Source organism: Crocuta crocuta, unplaced genomic scaffold (assembly GCF_008692635.1).
Source record: "Crocuta crocuta isolate KB4526 unplaced genomic scaffold, BGI_CrCroc_1.0 scaffold299, whole genome shotgun sequence".
Taxonomy (NCBI): Eukaryota; Metazoa; Chordata; class Mammalia; order Carnivora; family Hyaenidae; genus Crocuta; species Crocuta crocuta.
In genome coordinates, this window is record NW_027532747.1 from 11,615,319 (window position 1) to 11,639,114 (window position 23,796).

The 23,796-nt window shown below is 42.7% G+C and overlaps 1 protein-coding gene across 2 annotated transcripts in view; it reads right to left on the reverse strand.

Annotated features, from left to right (window-relative positions):
- Positions 1-23,796, reverse strand: part of TDP1 (tyrosyl-DNA phosphodiesterase 1) — an 89,524-nt gene that overhangs the window by 34,777 nt on the left and 30,951 nt on the right. For both annotated transcript variants that reach the window (XM_077780940.1, XM_077780941.1), the window contains exon 14: positions 23,376-23,483. In XM_077780940.1, the coding sequence (XP_077637066.1) occupies positions 23,376-23,483 (108 nt within the window). The remainder of the gene's footprint in view (positions 1-23,375; positions 23,484-23,796) is intronic.

Consider the following 23,796-nt stretch of genomic DNA (forward strand, 5'->3'; position numbering starts at 1 on the left):
GGTATATACACACCATGTTCTATTACTCAGCCATAAAAACGAGACCTTGCCATTCATAACGACATGGATGGGTGTGGAGGGATTATGCTAAGCAAAGTCAGACAGAAAAAGACCAATACCATCTGACTTATTTCACTTATATGTGAAATCTAAAAAACAAAAACAAATTAACAAACAGAAATAGACTCACGAATAGAACTGGCAGGTAACAGAAGGGAGGGGCATCAGGGGATGGGTAAAAAAAAAAAAAGGTGAGGAGATTAAGGGCACAAACTTCTAGTTATAAATAAGTCATGGGGACAGAAAGTACAGCATAAGGAATAGTCACTAGTCATCACTTTGGTAACAGATGGTAACTTCACTGATGGTGAGCATCTTGCGATGTATGTAACTGTTGAATCACTAAGTTTGTACACCTGAAAATCCTGTATTTCAACTATACTTCAACAAAAAAAAAATTCAATGCAAATTCTGGGTGTGATGAAAGAAATAATTTGATTTAAAAACTGGCAAAGGACCTGAACAGACGCCACACTAAAAGATATACAGATGGCAAATAAGCCTAAGATGGTTCACGTCATTTGTCATTAGGGAAACTGCAACTTAAAATGTGCTACCAATACACACCTGTCAGAATGGACTACAATCAAAAAAACAAAAGAAAAAAAAAAAAACAAAAAAAACCCCAAACTACTGACAACATCAAATATTGGCAACAAGAACTACCATTTTTTGCTGGTGAGTACGCACAGTGATATAGCCATTTTGGAAGACAGTTTGGCCATTTCTTTCAATTAAATATACCTGCACTATACAACCCAATAATCACGTTCCTTAAGATTTACTTAAAGGAGTGGAAAGCTTATGTCCACACAAAACCTGCATATGGGTGTTTATAGTAGCTTCAGTCTTAACTGCCAAAACTTGGAAGCCACCAAGATGTCCATGAGGAGGAAGAGACAGCAAGCTGTGATAAAGAGCCAGACAATGGACTCTTACAACAGCACTAAAAAGAAATCAGCTATCAAAGTCATGAAGGAACCTTAAATGCATATTGCTAAGTCAAAGGAAGCAATCTGAAAAGATTGTATGTATGATTCCAACATTCCATGGCATTCTAGAAAAGGCAAAACTTTACAGAGAGTAAAAAGACCAGCTGTTGCCAGAGCACGAGGGGTGGTGGTGGGGAGGGATGAACGGGTGAGGTGCAGGGGATTTTTAGACAGTGAACTACTCTTTATAACGCAATGGTGGATACCTGTCCTTATATTTTCGTTACGCTCCGCAGAATGTACAACACCAAGAACGAACCCTAATGTAAACTACAGAATTTAGTTAATAATGATGTATCAACAGTGGCTCATCAAGTATAACAAAAGGTCTCACACTAATACAACATGTTAACAAGAGAGGAAAGGGAGATGATAAAGGGTACTTTCTGCTCAATTTTTCATTAAGATAATTAAAAATACAGTCTATTAATTGTGAAAAGCAATGAACACATGAAAAGAGACAAGGGAGTAAATTATTTGTCATTTCAATTTAATCCCAATAAAAATACCATTACTTTATTTCCCCAGAGCAAGACAAGACTGAGTTTCTACGTAAGAATAAATAGCCAGGACAACCTATCAAAAGAGAACAGGGGACACAAGCTGGCTTTACCACACAAAACCGGTGCTAAGTTTGGAGCGCAAGTGTCTGTTGTAGGTAGAACACTGCACTTTATCTCCTCTCTGATGCACTACGTGAATTGTCTTCATCCCCAGTTGCCTTTTCTTCTCTTTCTCCCTCTTCAAGTGTCTGTAGTCTGCCTTCCACTCAGTATCTTTAACTGCCAAATCCAGGGGTCTTTTCATAGTTCTTCTTCTAGACCAGCAGTTTTCACCTAGGAGCAATTTTGCTGCTAAGGGCACATTTGCCATTTTCCAGATGGAAATGGAAAGTAGAGCCATTTTCCGTCGTCACAGCTGTCGAATGCTACTGACATCTAGTGAGAAACATCCAACAATGCACAGACAACCCCCATAACAAAAGTCATCTGGCCCCAAATGTCAACAGGGCCATGACTGAGAAACTGCTTTAGACTTCTCCGCAGGATGGACAGTTTTCTCCACCTTCTTTCCATCTCTCTTCCTTGGCTTTCTCTCCACTCAAGTCTTCAGCCTCTCTCTCATTTGGTGCCCTTCCTACCATGAACCCTCTAAATTCATGCCCTGCTCTTGGCTCATTCTATCGTCTCCTCTTCCTTGGGGACTTTCCCGCTCACCAACTGCAATACATTATGTTGACAAGCATGACTCCTAGACTTCTTCAGCTTCGACCTCTCATCAAATATAACTGACATCTCCAACCATAAGCTGGATTTCTCTATTGGGAGGTCACATCATCACCCCTAACCCAACACTCCAAACACAGAACCCATCAGCACTCCTTTTTCATCTGAAAACCAGCTCGTCTCTTGCATTCCCCTCTATCCACAGTCTCATGCAGTCAGGCTCAGAAAGCTCACGCATTTTGGACTTTTCTGCTCCAGAGCAACTGTGCACGGCCGGGCACCAAGCTATACACCCTTGTAACATCCTCTACTTGCAGTGATCTTAGTCTGCCCCTTTCACCCTAGACTGTGGATCCAGATGGACGGCCTGGTCTCTGGTTTCTTCTTCTACACCTCCCTCCAGGAGCTCTCAAAGTATCACCGTGTCCTTTTTACTAAACATAAATATATGACTTGGCATTTAGGTCCTTCCTCAGTCAGACCAAGTTTATGCTTTTCAATCTTATTTCCTATTATGCCTTTTCCTGACTCTCCTCCTCTTAAGTGAGTTTACTGACTGCCTCCACATCTATGCCAACATCATTTCCTGGCCTATGATGCCTTCCACCCTACCCACTCCTGTGGCCTTCTGAGCCCCTTCCTCCCCTATAAACCCCATCTCTTTCAAGAAGCTGTCTATGGCTACTGCAGCCCACAGATGCCTCCCAAATGAATCCTGCAGATGTTACACAGGCAAGAAACATCTAATTAACTCAAGAAAAGAGACTAATATACAAAAGCCTAGAAGATACAGTTTATCAAGACTCTTTTGTTCATTATGGTTATAGAATTAAAACTTTAAAATCACAAAATAGAGAGAAAAGTCTAATGGTTGAAAATGAAGCACAAAAGGCCTAGTAGGGTAGTGGGTCAGAGCAGAATACAAGCTTGCATGCATTTCTATCACAATTAGCGCCAACACTGTCAGTCTTCAATTTCTGTACCTGTAAAATACGGTGATGGACTTGCCTCATGAAGGTTCTGTATGGATTCAGAAAAGGTATGTCAAATGTCCCTGGCACATCAATGATGCTTAATAGAGGTTAGCTATTACCATCATCAATACCTTGTTAAATTTATGGGAGGGTGACTCTGGTCATCCTCAATATTGTGACTCACTAAGCAACAGAATTCTCCAGAAGGCAGGTCCATCCAGGACTCCTAAATCCTAGATTTCAGTTGTATATAGGTCTAAAGTTTCTTTACTGGACTGCTTTATTGATCTCGTAATCCTAGCCCAAGTCCCCAGGGCAGAAATACAGTGAGCTCCTATTTTATTCTGTCAAGGAAGTCAAGAGGATTTTGTTCCCCCTGATATAGCTATGTTCCCTAATTTTTAATGTGGGCCGGAGTGATCAGGAATTTAATGGCATGGTTAAAACTAAACCAATTCTGCACATGTCCAACAATCCTGTGAGATTAAGTACCAAAGGGGACACAACAGGTCAGTTGTCTTCTGGAGGCTGACATGTTGTCTTATGGATATAGGGCATTAACAAAGAAATGCCCTAGGAAAAGACAAATGAAAGTGATCATGATCCATGGTTCCCCACAGATCAGCAAGAGCAGGGCACCAAAGACCTGATACTTGGGCGTGGTCTTTCAAGTCACAGTTCTGACCAGTCACGTCACCAAGTAGGTTGAGAAACCTATTTGCACCCTCGTTCTGTTCCTCACACAGGTATACTATGTCCCCAAGCACATGCTTCCACATCCATGCTGAATCCAGAGGCTGTTTCCTTCCATTGCATAGCTCAGCCCAGCTGTGAACTCAGTCTTTAAAAAAGGAGCCATCTACCCTTGATCCCACAAATGGACTTACATGGGCGTTAGAAGCCATCATATCAGTGTCTAGAATCCAAAAGGACAAAAAATATTGTCAAAAAGAATCAAAAGTTGCTTTGCAAATTTAGGCCAACATTGGTATTTGGAACATCCCATCAAAGAATTTCAGTGTGTGTTTAATAGTAACCACTGTGATAACCAAAACCTGCTTACTGTTTCATTTTCTATGGACATGTCCCGTTATTTTGGTCCATCTCCTATGGTGGAAAGCCAATACAAAGAATTGAAAAGAGCAAAGGATTTGGAAGATTTGAGTTTTGGTTTAGCCAGTTACCCCTTTGGGGTTACGTCCTTTGGGTCCCACCTTTTCATCTATAAATAATATGGGTTTAATGCTGTTCGTTCACTTCCCTGGTTAATAATGAGGAAATGAATGAAGTAATCTTAGGTGAAAGTCCTTAGTAAATTGTGAAAACACAAAGGTAAGGTTTGGAAACTATTAAGAATTAAGAAAAACTATAAAATAGGAGAAAGGACCCAGGAGATTATTACAACGGCTTTTCAATCTTTAAATAAAAATCTGGAGAGTCCTTTGTTCAAAGGACACATTTAGTATATGTGCTGCTGAAGCGAGCACCAAAGGACACACTTAAAGCAGACAAAAGGCAAGTGTCTCTAGGTGAGCTGGAACTACTTGCATTCCCTCCCTCTGCCCGCTGTGGTAGTGAGCTCTGAAAGCAGATTCCAGAATCCTTAGGGCTCCAAGAGACATGGTATGAAAACCCCTTGTTTAGTCCAGTCTCTAGTTTTACTCACAGGGAAACAGCCCAGAGGCCTGAAGCAACAGCGGCTGCAGACAGTGAACTGTGTATAGACAGGGAACACTAAGGATCCAATGCACAGCCATGTTTTGTTCAATCACCCTGGGGACCTTAAAAAGCCTTCTGACGGACAGTCTCCCCCTGATGTCCCAACAAAGTCAACAAAGTCGGTGTGGGCAGGTCCTCGCCTTTGTTTGCCTGTGTCCTTGTGGGCCCTGCTGGGAACACTTCTCATCCTTTCCAGAATCTCACAGAGAACAGCACAAAGTACGAGAGTTGCTGAGCAGACGGATGGTTTGTGCGAGGCCCTTCTGAGACAGCCTAAGCAGCAGCCTCCTGGGGTTAGTGCCCAGCCCTGCAAAGCTTGATGGGGTCTATCTCTTCTAGGGAGCTATGCTCACAACCCTGCAGGCAACCCAATTTCTCCTGCCCTCTCAACCCGATCCGAGTCTTCCGTAGTTAGGTCTCTGTGTGAGGACGCCTCAGTTCTTCCTTCCCACTGCCACCTTTACGTCTGGAATTCCCTACCAATTGCTCAGTTGGTTTTTCTGCCTCCATGCTTTATTGCCTTTAACCCATCCCATTAACTAATTCCAGAAACAGCATGACTTAGAGGAAACAAAAGATCTGGGTTCAAGTTCCAGTTCAACCATTTACTAGAAGAGCAGCCAACTCTCGTACCTGTTTCATACTTCTAGCTATGATAAGATCTGCTCCAGTTAGATCCCAGAGCACACGACAACATTACTATGAGAACGGTGTGTCACTCATGAAGGCTTGAATGATAGGCTTTATCAGTAATGTTACAACAGTGTGGATGGTCTCACCCTTGTTCAAAAACATTCAGTGAAGCCTGCTTATCCACGAAGTCTGACATCCTCTGCCTGTGACACAAGCTCCACCAACCTGGCCCCATCCACTGTCAGGCTTCTCTCTCGTCCTTCCCACACAACCCAGATGATCTCTCTACCTCCCCCAGCACATCTGGTCTCAGGACTCAAGAACAGGATTCCTTCCACCTCAAGTACCCCTTTCCGAAGCTTCATCTAGGTATTTAATGCAGGAGAGATCTTGTTCCTCTGAGAGACACCGCACCTTATCAGTAGCACCCTGGATGCATTTAACTGCTACAGTGTAAGGAATTACCAGGAACACTTGCACATGCACACATAACACCTATCTCTCACTAGTGACTGATCAAGCTCTCAGTACATCAGCGGATCTAGCTACCAGCATTCCAAGCTGAGGGACATCTACAGGCCCACAGGCTCAGCACAGTTATCAGGAAGAAGTGCTGAATGTGTATTTGCAAATGGCAAAAAAGAGGAGTACAAAAGGGGATGATTTAACCCGCCTCCCACCCACCTCTCCTCTGGTAACCATCAGTCTGTTTTCTACACTTAAGAGTTTGTTTTTTATTTATTTTGAGAGAGAGAGTGTGCACACAAGTGGGGGAGAGGCAGAAGGAGAGGAAGAGAGAATGCCAAGCGGGCTCCATGCTGTCAGCACAGAGCCTGACACGGGGCTCAATCTTAGTAACTGTGACATCATGACCTGAGCTGAAACCAAGAGTCAGATGCCTAACAGACTGAGCCACTCAGGCGCCCCCGTTTTCTCGTTTGTTTTCTTAAACTCTATATATAAGTGGCATCATGTATCTTATCTCTGACTTATTTCACTTAAAATAAGTGTATTACATACAGTATTAGCACATAGTGCAATAGGTAACCTCTACATCTATTTTCCATCATCATCTTTACAACATTCCCCAAGTGGGATAAAACCCAGTTTAGAATATTCCCTAACTCCATCCATGGTTTTGAGGAATGTACTTGTGATGAGCACCGGGTGTTGTATGGAAGTGCTGAATCACTATGTTGTACACCTGAAACTATAATTACACTGCATGTTAACTGGAATTTGAATAAGAACTTAAAAAAGACATGAGGACACAGAGAAACACAGAGTGGAGACCATGTGCACACAGATTTAGCAGATAGGATCTACAACCTACGAGTCAGGGGAAACCAATCCTGACATCCTGATTTCAAATTTCTACCCTACATCGGTGTGGAAAAGTGTCTATTGTACACACACACAGTGAATTGTGATAAGGGACAACAGAAACGTCCCAAAGACACAGGCTATGGGTGGCATTAACCACAATACAACATGGCTGAGTTTGGTATAAACAGACTGGATGAGAAAATCAGAGGATTAGGTACTCAAGACATCTGCCAGCTGCCCAGATGTTGACCAGTAAATGGGAATTGGATGACCAAGATGAAGAAGTGTTTTAAGAAAGCACTGAAGCTGGGGCGCCTGGATGGCTCAGTCAGTTGAAAGACTGATTTCAGCTCAGGTCACGACCTCAAGGTTCATGAGTTCCAGCCCCGCGTCAGGCTCTGTGCTGACAGCTCAGAGCCTGGAGCCTTCTTTGGATTCTGTGTCTCCCTCTCTCTCTCTGCTCCTCCCACACTCATACTCTGTCTCTCTCAAAAATAAATGAATATTTTTCTTAAAAAAAAAAAAAAAAAAAAAAAAGGCAAGCAAACAAGCAGTGAAGCTTTAGGTGCTATCCCCCAACAAAGCCAGGCACAGAACAAATGCTCAGTGAACACTTGGTCAGTGGACTAAGAGGCAGGACACACAGAGGCTGAGGAAAAGCAGCACCAGGCAGGCCCTCACTGCCAGCCCACAGCTGTCTGAGCTCGCTCAGCAAGGGCCACACACGATTGCTATGGCAGCAACTAAAACGTCTACAGGTTGGGCAAGCTGTGGCAAAGCAATGGGTAGGAAGGTAACAGTGTCCTGAAGGGCAGGGTAAGAGGAGTCGGGGGAGGGCCTGGCGCAACAGCGCTAAAGGAGGTCAGCAGGGAAGAGGGGAGACTTGGGGGCTGCAGTCAGTTTCTGAGCGGTGTGTTCTCCCCACCACCTTAGCCAGCAGTGCTGACCCCAAAGCGGAAGGACAAGAGAGCTACGTGAGCCAGAATACAAGTTCCTTGCAGGCAGGGATCCTGCCTTGCTCTCCATCCATACCCAAAGCCTAGAGCAGTGCCTCACACACAGGCAAGAAATACTCACGCTAGCCTATCTGGGTTTGAATCCTAGCTTTACCACCTTACCAACTCAGACACTTGAGACATGTTATTCAAGCTCTTTAGGCTTTAGTTTTCACATCTCCAAAATGGGAACATTACTATTACCTAGCTCCTAACTGAGAAGATTAGAGGAATTAGAATAAAATAGCACTTGGTGAACACAGCGCAAGGTCTCAACGTGAACTGTTGTATACCTGAAACTAATCTAACATTGTGGGTCAACTGTACTAAAACAGGAACTAAAACAAAAACCACTTGGTCAGCATACAGTAGGCACCAAAGAAGTATCTGGTGTTACTTTACTGGGTTTCCTTCGGGGGCCAGAATCTGGTGAAGGACTCCCAGATAGAACGTCCTCATCTCAAGCCACATACTTCACGACCAGCAGCACCAGCGTACAAAGGATCCAGAAGTCCTAGGTCAGGGGGGTCTCACGCTTTTTCTTCATCAGGGATAATGCTCCACCAGACATGCTCCCATTAGCATGCAAAGGGGCTTGCTCTGTCTTTGGTCTACTTGTACCAGAATACAAGAAGGTGCAGGTGGGGATAGGACTTCAAATCATCTTTTATGCACAAAGGAAGTCAGCCATGGGTTTTCATACTGATATCATTATTTTTAATAAAGTACATGCAGCGTATCAACTAACCCCAATATCTTGGAGCCACAGTGCCAGGCAACCAAATCTACCCAATGACATCTACAGATATTTTTTGTGTGTGTGTGTGACCCAGTTTGCTTTTCACTGGGAGGAAAAAAATCAAGACAAAGAAGGCAAAAACCTGTTTCAGCTCCAAAGAAATAAACGTTAGAGAAGAAGTACCGCACAACAATGCTGAAAACCCGAGCACGGTACAATGTCTCAGGTTTCCTCAAAAAGCCACAGTGGTTTTATAGTTAAGCACTTGTCTCGTTTTCCCCCAGAGTGGCAGCACCAACATTTCTGCTTATCCGGCAATGCCTGTCAGTTGCTAGGCAACGGTAACTGCGATTGCTTTCTGCCCACCCACAATGCACAGCTTTCATAATTGTTCTCGTCGGGTTTGCCAATTACTCTTAGGAACTATCTTTTTAGCCAAGGCTGCTTCAAGTTCATCTTCTTGCCTCCTTGGTCCTGTGGTAGGATTTTAATACTGTATTTGTCATCATGTCCCAGTATAATTTCAGGAACAACAGGCTGCCCCATCAAACACGGGATGATTTCATGGTAGGATCAAAACCATAAATAGCCTGACATAAAAGGTACCAGACAAAAGAGAAAATTGCCAGCCAACATAACATTTTAGTAAGTTCAAGCTAAAGTGCTAGTTTTAAGTTTACTTGAATAATATACTTCTCGCTGAACGTCCTGGTCTTGATTTCATAGAATAATTTTGAACGATTTGTAAATTAATCACATATTGAACTTAGAAAAGGCTCTAACTATGGACAAGTCTTTAGATCACATATCCTATGTTATATGGACAAAACAGGCTTTTTAAGCTGCTTTCTTAAAAAAATTGTTTTTTTTTACAGTTTATTTATTTTGAGAAAGACAGAGCCAGTTTGGGCAGGGGAGGGGCAGAGAGAGAATCCTGAGCAGGCTCCACGCTGCCAGCGCAGAGCTGATGGGTTTGAACTCACACACCATGAGATCATGACCTGAGCCAAAATCAAGAGTTAGACACTTAACTAAGCCACCCAGGTACCCCTTACGCAGTTTTCTTGAATCCTAAGAGGACTTACCAACATGAACCTAACTCCTAGTTAACAAAGCCACTAAAATCAAGCAGTTACATACGGCATAATCCTACAGTGTAATAGGGAACTTCCACACCTACTTTCCATCATCATCTTCACAACATTCCCTAAGTGAGAGAAAACCCAGGTTATATCACATTCCCAAAATTTAAGTGGCAAGGCTAGTAAGTGGCAGTCCCAAATCAGAATGCGGATCTTTAGACTCCATCTCAGTATTATTTCCTCATAGTAGGTGGGCTGGCTGGTTAATATCATCCATCCTCTGAGGTACCTAGGTTTGAGGGTTCATAGGGTTAAAGGCTATTAAACCCAAGAAACTAGTAGTGATTTGAAGTTGAGAAGCAGGACGATTGGGGGAACAGGAGTGGGAAGACAAGCTTTTTCCACCTAACCTTTTTCTGTTACGTGCACATGTTACCTACGTGAACAACGTTTGTGAAGGGCTTTCATTCAAGTGTGTATACGTCACTAACAATATGCTGTGGACAGTGTTAGATGCTGAGGATATGAAGGTAAAACCTGGCAGGCGTCTTCAAGCAGTTCATAATATGTTGAGGCAAAGGAACCGACAAAGAACCAAGAAGGAATATGTAAAAAAGACAAGCAAAAAGTGCTATCGGGGCGCCTGGATGGCTCACTTGGTTAGGCATCAGACTCTTGCTTTTGGCTGAGGTCGTGATTTCACAGTTCATGAGTTTGAGCCCCATGTCAGGCTCCATGCTGACGGTGCAGAGCCTGCTTGGGATTCTCTCTCTGCCCTTCTGGTGCTCATGCTCGTGTTCTCTCTCTCTCTCTCTCTCAAGATAAACTTAAAATAAAAAAAAAGTGCTATAAAGCACAATGGGAAAACAATGAATTATATCTACTGAGCTAGAAAAATTTTCAAAGGGGAACATTTGAAATAGACCTTAAGGATAAACATAATCATTCCAGGTAGTACAAAAAAGAAAAACTTAAAACCTGAGAAGCAGTGAGCAAATCAATAACAATTTAATTACAGGGGTTATCACTCACTCACTCACAAACTTCTGGGTCACTACAGACCAGGCACTGTGCTAGGCACTATATGAAAACATAAGACATTATACAAAATTACCAGTAGTCAGGATGAGTATTTTAGTAGGACAAGTATAGGAATTACAAACTCTCTTTTGTTTCAAAAAACAAAAAAATTTTTTTTAAATGTTTTATTTATTTCTGAGGGAGAAAGAGAGAGAGAGAGAGACAGACAGACAGCATGAGCAGGGGAGGGTCAGAGAGAGAGGGAGACACAGAATCTGAAGCAGGCTCCAGGCTCTGAGCTAGCTGTCAGCACAGAGCCTGACGCGGACCTCAAACCCACGAACCGTGAGATCATGACCTGAGCTGAAGTTGGACACTTAACCAACTGAGCCACCCAGGCGCCTCTAAACTCACTTTCTTTTAGAGGAGAACAGAAACTTCTCAAGCATCCAGTCCAATCAAATAGAAACTTAATTAAAAACGGTTTCAGCGCAGATATTAGAATTATCGGTGAAGTGGCAACTATATACTAAAACCTAACCCACGATCTATGCAAAAGGCTGTCAGTGCCTTTTGTCTGTGCCAATCACAGACAATCAAAGAGAGGCTATTAAAACTTCGAGATTTGTGTATATTTAAAAGGATAAATGGATGATGAAAGCTGGAGTAAGGCTAGCGGAGCATTTTTATAGTATTTCAATACCTGATCTTAGTAGGCACATCCCACATTTGTGAAATGTCAACTGAGTAAAACAAAGTCCCTATGACCAAGAAGCCAATGTCTCCTACTTATAAAATGGGTAGGAGAAATGACAGATAATGAGATAGGATGAATACTATATGCAATGAGTGAAGTTCACTTAAGGTGATAAGGTTTTTTTGTTTTTTAGACTAGGAAATTAGATCTTTTAGGATTCTACTGATCTTTCATAAAACTTACTTTGAACAATTCTACACATGCAAGTCAATGTAGTTCTCTAAAGCAATTATGCTGCAGGGTTACTCTCTCACTCTAATAAAGCAGCCTCTTTTGGCCCCAAAGAATTATAGAATTTCATTTCTCAAACAGTCTTTTGGATGCTGAGGTTCAGTCTTTTGAGTATGTTTAAGGGTAGTTTTGCCTAACTATGAAAAAGAAACCTCAGTTTTGAGAACAGTAAGAAATTTTTTTTTTAAAAAAGAGGGTTTTTTTTTTTAGTATTTATTTGTGTGGGGGGGGGGGGGNCCTGAGCAAAATCAGACGCTTAACTGACCGAGCCACCCAGGCACCCTTAGTAAGAAATTATTTCAAGTCAAGGTTGGGGAATAGGATGGAGAGATCTACCCTGGGTAATAAGTACCAAAGAGGCCTATCTATGGAAGGCAGAATTGGAAGATGGCCCCCAGAATTCCTGTCCTTCCTTCCAATGTCACATCTGCTATAAAGTTCTCCTGTGGAGCAGGGGCAAAATTGTGAATATGATGGGATTTCATTCCCATGATCAGCTTAGCATTAAGTTGGGTTTATCAAAANCGACCGAGCCACCCAGGCACCCTTAGTAAGAAATTATTTCAAGTCAGGGTTGGGGAATAGGATGGAGAGATCTACCCTGGGTAATAAGTACCAAAGAGGCCTATCTATGGAAGGCAGAATTGGAAGATGGCCCCCAGAATTCCTGTCCTTCCTTCCAATGTCACATCTGCTATAAAGTTCTCCTGTGGAGCAGGGGCAAAATTGTGAATATGATGGGATTTCATTCCCATGATCAGCTTAGCATTAAGTTGGGTTTATCAAAAAGTTTGGGATGACCGTGGGTGAGCCTGACTTTATCAGGTGAGGCCTTAAAAGAGGAAGAAGGTCCTTCCTGAGGCTGGAGATTCTCCTACTAGCTTCAGAGAAGCAAACAGCTGTATTGTGACCTGTCCATTGCAGAGAGCAATGGCACAGGCACCAGAGGAAACACTCTGGAGCCGAGAATGGCCCCTGGACAAGGAAAGTACCAGGAAAGCAGGACCCTCAGAGTTCTGCCAACAACCTATGAGCTTCGAAGAGGATGCAAGGCTTTGGAGGAGATCACGGCCTGGTTCACACCTTGATCCAACGCAGAGCATCTTGTCCAGACTCCTGACCCATAGGAACTTCAGGATAATTAAGTATGTTGGTAGCTTATTAGACATCAACAGAAAATGTAAAACTAATACAAGGCCAAAACCAGAAGAGGGCCTATTGAGAAACAACACTAACTTATTGTGCCTTAAATTCACTGTGAAGGAAATTCTCAAGAGTGTCAAAAAAATTTGAATGACAGTATATATAGTAAAAGTGTTTAGTTTTAATGGGTAACCACATTGAAGGGCAATACTTTGATGTATGAATCTCAATTATTAAGAAAAACTCTCATCATGTCAAGAGTCAAAATTCATATCGGTTAACATACATCTTTCTTATACTGTTATTTTTTGTGGTGAACTTGTTTTAATTTTGTGGCACTTAAGAAGCAATTATTTATCCCAAATATGAACATTAACATGGACTAGTACATCAAACTAGAAAAATAGCTAAAATAATTTAAATTTATGTAGCTTTTGATGTATTTATCTTTTGCTAAAATCCAATTCATAACACATAATCTGTCTGCCACTTTGTTGATGGACTGTTAAATTTGCTAGACATTATCACTTCATTTGGACAAGAATCCATGGTTGTCTGTATAACTATGTCTCATTTCTCTCAAGTAGGAAAATGTATTAAATGAATGGTAGCAACATTCATAGATCAGTTATTCATCAAGTTCTGAGTTTATTTTCAAAAACGACAATACCACCCACCAGGACAGAATCTAGGGAATATCTACAAATATCAAATATAGGCTTATTTTTTATTTTTTTTGCTTTCATAATGATGTGCCATTTGGTGAGGGCCAGATTATTAAATATCCTATAATACACAGGACAACTCACATGACAAAATAATCTCAACCAAAATGCTAACAGTGCCCTGTTGAGAAACCATTATTTGAGTATAAGCTAAATCCAACTACATTAAAACCATGTCTTATTCCAGAAAGCCTAATGGAACAACATTTTTAACAAGATTTTTTTTAATGTTTTTTTTTAATGTTTTTGCGAAGGAGGGTAAGGGAGGGCGAGAACACGAGTGGGCAGGCAGGGAGAACGGGAAGGAGAATCTTAAGACTCCATGCCCAAAATGGAGCCCGACACAGGGCTTGATTTCATAACTGTGACACGGTGACCTGAGCCGAAATCAAGGGCTGGACACCCAACTGACTGAACCACCCAGACGCCCCACAAGATATATTTTAAAGGGCACTTATTTGTTCTGATCAATTTGTAAATACATTGACACAGAACGCCTTGCATAGCCCCAGGACTAAAAGCATCAGGAAACCCAGATGACGTCAAGGCAATCCCATTCTAAACTGTTTGGCAGTGCAACACTGGTAAGTATGAAAAGCCCACTTGGTACGTATTTCCTGCTGTTTCTCAACTCCCAGACATCAACTATTTGTTACATCCTCCCCTGAAAATGTCACAAAGGCCCAGGCTATCAATAATCAGTTCTAAAGAAAACTCCAAAACATCCTATCTGTACACCAAACTTCTGAGTACAACTCCCACAGACCGTTCCACGTGATGTTCCAGCCACAAGTCAGTTTGCACTAAGAGTGACCGTCCTCCCACTGAAACCAGTTCTGTTCCCTGATTCCTATACTGATGACTGAGCACTTTCATCTCCCCACCACCATACTCCAGGCACAGGAATCACATTTGAAGCATCTCCCATATTCAATTATGCATGAAGTCTAGGCATCTCTTTCACGGTTACAGTCTCAGTGCTGGACTTCAGTAGCCTCCTTGTTCACAAATCCGTACCGAGGGCCCTTATGTGCCAAGTGTGGGGGCATGTCAGCCAAGATGTGGACTCAACTCTGAGTCTGGAGTGGAAACCAATGATTACACAGGCAACCACACTGAAAGGGAAAGAAAACTGGCCGGCCAGGAAGCCCAAGACATTATGGAAAGCCCTGGGCTAAGGAAGCAAGGAGAGTCTCAGCCATGTTGAACTGAAAAATGAAAGACAGTTAAGGCCTTGCTGAGTGAAAGTCTATTTACTCAGAATGCTCAGAAAACTGTTACAGCTGCTGGTTGATACAACCACTTCTGTCCTAATGTAAACGCTCAGAGGGCAGGGACGGCATTTCTGCTTCTCCCTCTAGCCCTGTGCCAAGAGTTGGCAGCTTCCCACGAGGGGCAGAGACTTGCTGGGTAGTGGGTGGAGGCCTCAGCTCTGCAGTCCTATTCCTCACCTTTGGGAGGGGACACTACCACCTCACAGGCTCCTATGACAACTGAAACAATGCAGGTAAAGTGCTAGAACGTTCTGCCACATGGCAACTGCTCAAAGAAGGTCAAGTGTCTCCCTTGACCCTTTCTTTACCCACAGAGCAGAAAAGCATTTTAAAAATCTCCTGACCAGCACCTGACATTTTATCAGAGATTCTCCAGATGACTAAAAGCCTCAGGACCACCATGTGATTGGTTTGCATGCCTGATGACGGAGTCTGAGGTTTCCATAATTATATGAATTTACAGGTTGAGCTGCTACTGTGAAGTATTACTATCCCATACTTGTTACAGGGGTTTCACGTGCTCCAATGAAACATTACAAACATTACTTATGATGTGCAAAATTAAGCACAAGGAAGGAAGGTAAGTATCACTTGTTCAATATCTACCATTCCCTGCTGATAGCTGTTCTATGTAACCTGCTCCAAGCCTCTGAACAAAACTTTTGGTTAAAGGTCATATCCTACTTTGGGAGAGGGGGGAAACTGGTGCTTGGCAAGGTTTACTAATTCACAAATGTCAAGTAGCTGAACTGAAATTTGGATGTGGGTCTTTTGAACTCCAAACCCATGCTTTTCCCACCATCCTGACTACAGTTCTTCAAGAGAGATTATGGGGTATTTTCTATATAGATATACCCACATGCACAATATAGTCCACATCTACCTGCTCTTCCCCCAGGAACACTCACCTCTATTTAAGGAACCATACTCTCCCCATGCTTCCCAGCCGGCCCATACACCCCTATTCTTATTTCTAATAATCCATTCTCCATTCAGCAGCTTGAGTTATACTTAAAAGACACACAGATGTGCTCCACTTTTCTACTCTTAAATGGTTTCCACAGCACTTTGACTAAAACTCTTCTTCCGGCCTTCAAGGCCCTCTGTGATCTGGCATAGCCTGTGCATAGCCACACTGGACACTCCAACATCCCATACACTCCATAACTGAGGGAAGTAGGCACAAATGTTACTTCCTGAAGAAGGCCTTCTTTGACCCCTCCAGACATGCTCCAACATCCACACCTCTTTTGTTTCTAATCCTTGTGGGAGGTTTCAAGCTAACTCCTTTGCATACACTGCCTCTCCTACCCCATACTAGCTAAAACGAAAGCTGTCAGGATAGGTTCTTGGTCGCTTGTTCCACGTGGTATATACAGTGCCTGACACTGGGCAGCAGTATGAAGCTGGTTTTCCTGGGCACATCTTTCTTGCTTTCAAGCATTTAATGAAAACATAGGGTCTCAAGCTCAAGGGTTTTACTAGTGTCTTTGAGTGCAATGCCTGTGTCCCTTTAATTCTGGTTACCCAGAACTCCGATTTCTTGAAGAAATGGAAGCCATGCGATATCACCCGAGTCCTCTCTGCCTGGCATACCAATGGCACTAAAGAAATGCATGTTGAATATTACAGGCTACTCAAGAGGATGATTTGGTCCCAGATCCACACACTTGATCTTACTCTGTCCCAGTAACCAGTTCACAGCACTGGCACACAAACTGAACAGGGAGGCTATTTCCAAGGGACTTCAAAGCAGGGGTACTATTGTTAGAAGCAGTGCCAGAGATTCCTTAGGTGATCTATTTTAATCGGGACCTTTAAGAAAACAATTAGGATTCTTCGAGAGGGGAGGGGCAGCATGTGTTAGGCAAATGATCAACATTAGAGGCAGTGAAGTGAGCAAACATGAAGTGGGGACAGAGAGACGGCCCTGCCTGGAACACAGTGTCTCGAAGGGGCAACAGATGATATGCATACAAGGAGGTGTTTGATAAAAATGCTCTCAGCCTAATGGCTGAGGAAGCAATACACAGTGGTCACACTAGACTGTCACTAGGAACTCTTGCGCTTGTATTTTACTTGCACTTATAGTCTTTCATTATACCTGGCCAATTCATCACAGTTAACTTAGAACTGTAGAGACTTTCTTTAGCTTGTGGGTCAGCTCACAGAGTATCACTCTTCATCCATATGGCTGTCATGCAAGTAAGAGATCTGAGTCCCAGTGAAGTTAAGAAGCTTGTTTGAGGCAAGATTTGCTTAATAGTAGACATGAACACCCAGTACAATTTGACAACATCAAAGCTCACGGTCATTCTTCTCTACAAGAGGACACAAGACAATGATGTAGGAGCTACAAACTCCAATGGCAGGACCTGCATAAATCCTCTAAGGAGCTGGAGAAGTCAGCAAGAGGCTGGCAGAGGGCCCAAGAAAAGGAAACCAGGCCTGAACACAATTTTTTTTTAATATTTATTTTTGAGAAAAATAGGGAAAGAGGAAGAGCAGAGAGGAGAGAAAGAATCCCAAGCAGGCTTCACATTGTCAGCAGAGAACCTGATGTGGGCTTGAACTCACAACCCAGAAGTCAGGACCAGAGATGAAATCAAGAGTTCGATAACCTACTAAGCCACCAAGGTGCCCGTTTGAGCATAATTCTTAGGAGACGGGTAGCAACTGGAAAGGCAGGCAGACAGGACAAAGGGAACGCGAGAGCACTGATGGCAGGCTGATTATACGGGCACAGTGGCCAGGTCAGTTGCTTCGGGTAGTTCATAAGGGGGAGTACAGGAAAAGGAGGTGAAAATGCTATGGTTAGAGTCTGAGTGCCAAGGAGGACTCTGGACTTAAGCATATAGGAAGTGTGTGTGTGGGGGGGGTAAGCTCAGCACGGGACAAGGAAGAAAATTCATGTTTCTGAAAGATGCACGGTCACTGACAACTAGGAAAGGAAAGGTGGCCTGAGAAGCAGACCATTCGTGTGATGGGACGGCAGACAGGCCATCACTTCACAGTCCACATGGTCTCTGACCTGGTAGTTTCAGGGACCAGAAAAATAAAGTCTGAGACATTTTTAAAAAAATGTTTATTTTTGAGAGAGAGAGAGAGAGAGAGAAACAAGCAGGGGAGGGGAAAAGAAAAAGGGAAACACAGAATCCGAAGCAGGCTCCAGGCTTGAGCTGCCAGCACAGAGCCCAATGCGGGGCTTGAACTCACTAACTGTGAGATCATGACCTGAGCTGAAGTCAGAACCTTAACCAACTGAGCCACCCAGGAGGCCCAAGTCTGAGACATTTTAAGGATGAATAGGCTTTGACAGTCCTATACAAAGCAATCACATGCCTACCTCAAGCACAGAACCGATCTCTTCCTATTTTAATTATTTCTGTGTCTAGCTTCTGTTATCTGAGAAAAGCACCTTAAAGGCGCTGCCTAAACCCGAGGTTTTCATCCTGAGCACCCAGCACCCACAGGAGGAAGGGCCTCAGTAATTGCTGCGGAGTGCGCCGAAGCAGAAACAGCAAGGTGATGGCGGGGCGGTAAGCCTGAGGATAAAGGAGTGGGCGCGTGCCGCCATGGCCAAGAGGGAAGCTGGGAAAAAAAGATCCTTCTTGACGATGGAGAGCTCAGTTGGGGAAGTCCTGGCTTCGAGATAAGACAGCAAACCAAGAAAAAACAAAGTGCGTTCCGGGTAGAGGTGACTCATATTGTGGGATCTATACCTTTCCTTACACAGCAGAAGGGCTGTGAGTGGGCTCCAAGTTTTTTCTAAATGACTTCCAGTGTCTCTCAGACAGCTTTTAATACTGGCATGCCAGGTGGTTTTATTATTATTTTTCAATACCACAAAGTGTGATGCAGTTTTTGACTTAACTAGTCAAAAACAGAACACAGGCACACTTCCACCATTAATGAGACATATCAGAAGGTTGAGATGAAGAGTGCCAGCTGTGCAGTCCAATGTCTTGGGTTCAAATCTTGCTTCCACCAGGTAACTACTGGGGGACCATGGCAGCCTACCTCACCACTTCCTCCATGCTCCACATGGAGCAGTTGTGAAAATTAAATGAACACGAAAAGTGCTTAGAACAGGGTCTGGTATATTAATATCACCAAACAGTTGTTGTAATTATTCTTTATACTTTTTGGTAAATGGACAGTATTTAGCCTAGGTATTCCTGAATAAAATTAGAAGCCACAAATCCATGACAAATTTCAAATTCTTAACAAATTAACTTCCAAGTTAGAATTTAGTAATATCCAATCAATACGAAAGCATACATTCACAGAATACAAAACCACCAACAAATACTCAGTAAGTCCAGAAAGCATCAACTGTGAATTGAAACGTAAGAACATATGGTGCCATAGCTTGAGAAAATCCATTCTGGAGGTACGTGTCCTCGTGCACCCAGCTGCAGACCCCCTCAGATCTGCCCTGAAAACCGCATGCACTTTTCCAGCTCCATGGCCTTTGCACCCCTTCCTCTGCTCAGATTCCCCTTCCAATCCATCTGGCTTTCTCTTAGGCATACTTCTGGGCCTACCTGAAATACCACTGCCTTACCTTTAGCTGGTCCCTGACCCACCCCGACCCCACCCTAACTGTTATTTTTAAACACTTATTTTTGGGAGGAGAGAGCACATGAGTGCATGCAAGCAGGGGAGGGACAGAGAGAGAGGGAGACGCAGAATACGAAGCAAGCTCCAAGCTCTGAGCTGTCAGCGCATGGCCAGATATAGGGCTTGAACTAATGAACTGTGAGATCATGATCTGAGCTTAAGTTGGACGCTTAACCAACTGAGCCACACAGGTGTGCCGCTCCCCCCCCCCACACCCCAGAATAATACACTTCTAAGGATGCTTCCACCAGACTGGTACACAGGTAAACCAGTGTCCAACTCGAGTCCCATCTCTTTCTGCAGCTCCCGCGTGGCATGGGTCATGTGTGCTCTATTCCCAGAGCTGAACGAATGCCATCATTAAACTCAACTACAAAAACTTTGCCTTTAGAAAGGGTTATTCAGTGTTAATCTCAACCTCCCTTCATACCCTTAACACCGGATTGATAAACACCCAACTTTAGTGAAGCACATCCATCTTTTAACTCCACTCTGAGGAAACAGAATCAATCCCCAGACAGACAGTAAATTCAACTTTCCCAATGAAGTAGACACTCGCGACTGCAACAGCTACACCAGGCTGTGGGCCTGCCCTACAGGTTTTGGATTTTTGAGCGCCCACAATCAATCACAGGTCAGTTCCTTACAAGTAAATCTGTGTGTTTCTCACTTGCTAGTTCTGTTTCTTTGGAGAACCCTGACCAACACCGAAGTGTAAGAGGACGGTCCCTGCTTTTTCTGGACTCAACCTTTCCATTTTCACAGGAAGGCCAGCTCTTCAAACATCATCTCCTCTTCTTTATCCAAGGATTCCCAGCACCAGGATTTCCATCTCAAGCTAACCTCAAAGGCCCACAGGGAGAACTCTTACACAAAGGACTCCTATCCACTCCACTCACATCTTGGAGGCAACATTTAACCAATGGAGGAAGGAACAAAAAACACTTCTGGTCACTCCTTCTTTGTGGATAAAAGCAGAGCTGTAAGCCCTTGGAAGGATTTCTCCAGGCACCAGGTTTCCCAGCAGGATAACATGACGATGCTAGACCAGAATACTTGTACCAAATAATGTATACGTTTCTCTATCTTTTCCTATATGCAGGAAAATCAGGTAAGATTTTAACTGAAGTTGGAAGTATAGCCTTCCAATTCAATTCAACCTTCAAAGTGGTGTGACTTCAGGTAGAACCTTGACTAGTACTAAGTATTATAACGAGTCGAGCCCTGGGATGCAATCACACCATCAGACAATTCTGTCAGACCAGATGGAGAAGACTGTTGAGTCCTTTAAGGTATTCCACACAAAACAAAACAAGAGCCGTATGATAAAGTAGCCCTTGGGATGAGCGATGGCTCACTACTCTGGAATATTTCCAGTGGCAGCATGTTAGAAATGGAAGCAGGCAGAGATTTCTTCTAGCCTCACCAATTCCTCACCTGGTATGCAGGAAGTGACAGTCACAGCACCAGGATAGGAAAAGCCAGGCTTTTCATATTAGGACTTAACATGGTTTCTTTTTACTACTTGCAACTTAATAACTTAGCTTAAAAGACAATTACTGAACAGGTGAGCTGACCCTGAAATGTGATCTCTTTCGAGATCTAATTTCTTTGGATCATGTTCAAGGATCCATAATATATCCAAATTTTATTGGTTAGCTTTGTAGAAGGCTGGGTAGCTATTGATAACTTCTCTTAACTGAGGCATATTTGAATAGTTTAGCTTTAAGGGTGTTACGTCAAATAGAAATGGGGAGGGGATTAATAACAATCTCATACTCACCAAGGCAACTGGGGAATGAACTTGCCCAAAGAGAGGACACATACATTTAAGATCTCTGTTCTCCCTAGCACTATCTGTCTCAGGCAATGACTTTTCTACCCAGGAAATCTCTAATTTAGGTCTTCATGCCCAAGAAAACTATTACTTTTTAAAAAATTTTTTAGTTTTTTTGAGAGAAAGAGCACAAGCAGTAAAGGGACAGAGAGGAGGAGACACAGAATGTCAATCAGGCTCCACATTGTCAGCACAGAGCCTGATGTGGGGCTCAAACTCATGGACTGCAAGATCATGAGCTGAGATCAAGAGTCAGACGCTTAACCAACTGAGCCACCCAGGCATCCCATCAAGAAACCTACCTTCTTCAGAAGCTACGGTTTCTCTTTAGGGGAACCTCAGTGGCTCAGCTGGTTAAGCATTGGACTTTAGCTCAGGTGATGATCTGGTTCAGAAGTTCAAGCTCCACGTTGGGCTCTGTGCTGACAGTTCAGAGCCTGGAGCCTGCTCTGGATTCTGTATGTCTCTCACTCTCTGCCTCTGCCCCACTCACATGCTCTCTCTCAAAAACAAACATTCAAAAGGTTTAAGAAAAAAAGAAGTTTCTTTAAAGACCCACAGCAAAGAAATGCAGACCAATCCCACTGGCCGTTCTTCAGTCTTGATGGTGAAACCTGTACAAGCATAATCACAGCTATCATGTCCTAGGGTCTCATAGGTCATATGTACTGAGCCTCTAGCATCTCATTTAACTCTAACAACCCCAACAGGCACCCATTACTTTTCCCATTTTATAGACTAGGAAATGGACTCAGATTAAATAAAATTTCAAGTTCATAGAGCTAGTATATGACAGAAAAGCATCTTAAATTTTTAGGAGTCAAATTTCCATTATGCATGGTGCCTCACAAACCATCCAGAGGCCCACTCTTGCCATCTAATGTATGCCACCGACACATTTCAGGTCACCGTTCCTGATCCTGAGCCAGGATAACCGCTAATTTTGGCAAACTAAGGAAAGAAACTTGGTTTTGCTTCTAACTGGCTCTTTTGTTTAAAGTTTGTTCATTAGTATTTTTAAACTTTTGCTTCAAAGTCTGTTCATTAAAGAAATCATTCTACTCAGTGATACCATAATTATTAGAATTGACATCATTGGGTCATTAAATCATTAAGAGATGCCTTAATGGCCTTCAGTCAGACTAGGAGTCAGGAACTAAAGTTCTAGTCTAGTTGCCTTTTTCTGAGAACACAGCAATCTACCCTACTATAAAAATGAACACAAAAAAAAGCTTAATGAGTTTCTTATAGGGGGTAATGCAAATTGTGAAATTAGATTATGGTGATGATTGCACAATCCTAAGAATATACCAACTCATTAGACTGCAGAATTTAAATAGGTGAATCTTAAGGTATATTAATTATATCATTTTTTAAAAAATTTTTTAATGTTTTATTTCTAGGAGAGAGAGAGAGAGAGACAGCATGAGCAGGGGAGGGTCAGAGAGGGAGGGAGTAACAGACTGACACAGGCTCCAGACTCCGAGCTGGCAGTCAACACAGAGCCCGACGCGGGGCTCGAACCCACGAACCGCGAGATCATGACCTAAGCGAAAGTCGGACGCTTAACCAACTAAGCCACCCAGGCGCCCCTATTAATTATATCTTAATAAAGATGTTTTAAAAAATTTTTAAAAATACACACTAAAGAGACTGGATTGGTCAAGTGTCAGTTTTCTAAGAGAAAAGTCACTAAGGAATACTTTTACCACATTTTTTTTCTGTATTTACCCCAATTGTTAACTTGCCTAATTTCTACTATTGAAGTATTAAAAAAAAACGAGAACACAAATTTTGTGCAAAGATTAAAAGTATCAAGACTCCTAAAATCAGGTAATGATTACAAGCTTTACGAAGGGTCACAAGCCTCTTAAGGCTCAGAAGACAGACACACCCTTTGAAAACTAACCATTTACATACCACCTTTTGGAAACCTAATGGAAACCTATTAATATTCACAGCAAGAGTTACAAACACATTTTAAAAATTCTTCCCATCAAGAATATAAGGCCTCCTCACCTTGTGACAAGGAACCAGACAATCTGATTGAAGTCTGGAGAGAGTCTCATATAGGTTTTAATATGTGGCATAGCATTGCTGCGGCCAGATGTCTCAGCCGACCATTTGCTAGTGACAGGAAAACAACACAGTAAGAAAACACAAATCCATTATAATCATAATAATAGGAAACTTAACAAAAAGCAGAATCTTATAATCTAAAAATTGGGTACACAGTTCTGTGACAGAACCTGTGGTATTTTTTAAAATTCTGTGTAGAGAACAGAAAAAAACACTGTGAGCTTTTGGTATACAGCCTTCTCGTTAAGACTCGCATACACACATACTTTTCTTCTGTTGTGATTTCAACCGCCTATCTGAACGTCTGGTCTGTGGACTGAGCAACTCCAAAGCAGGAGTCCTGCTTCCACAGTGCATTACG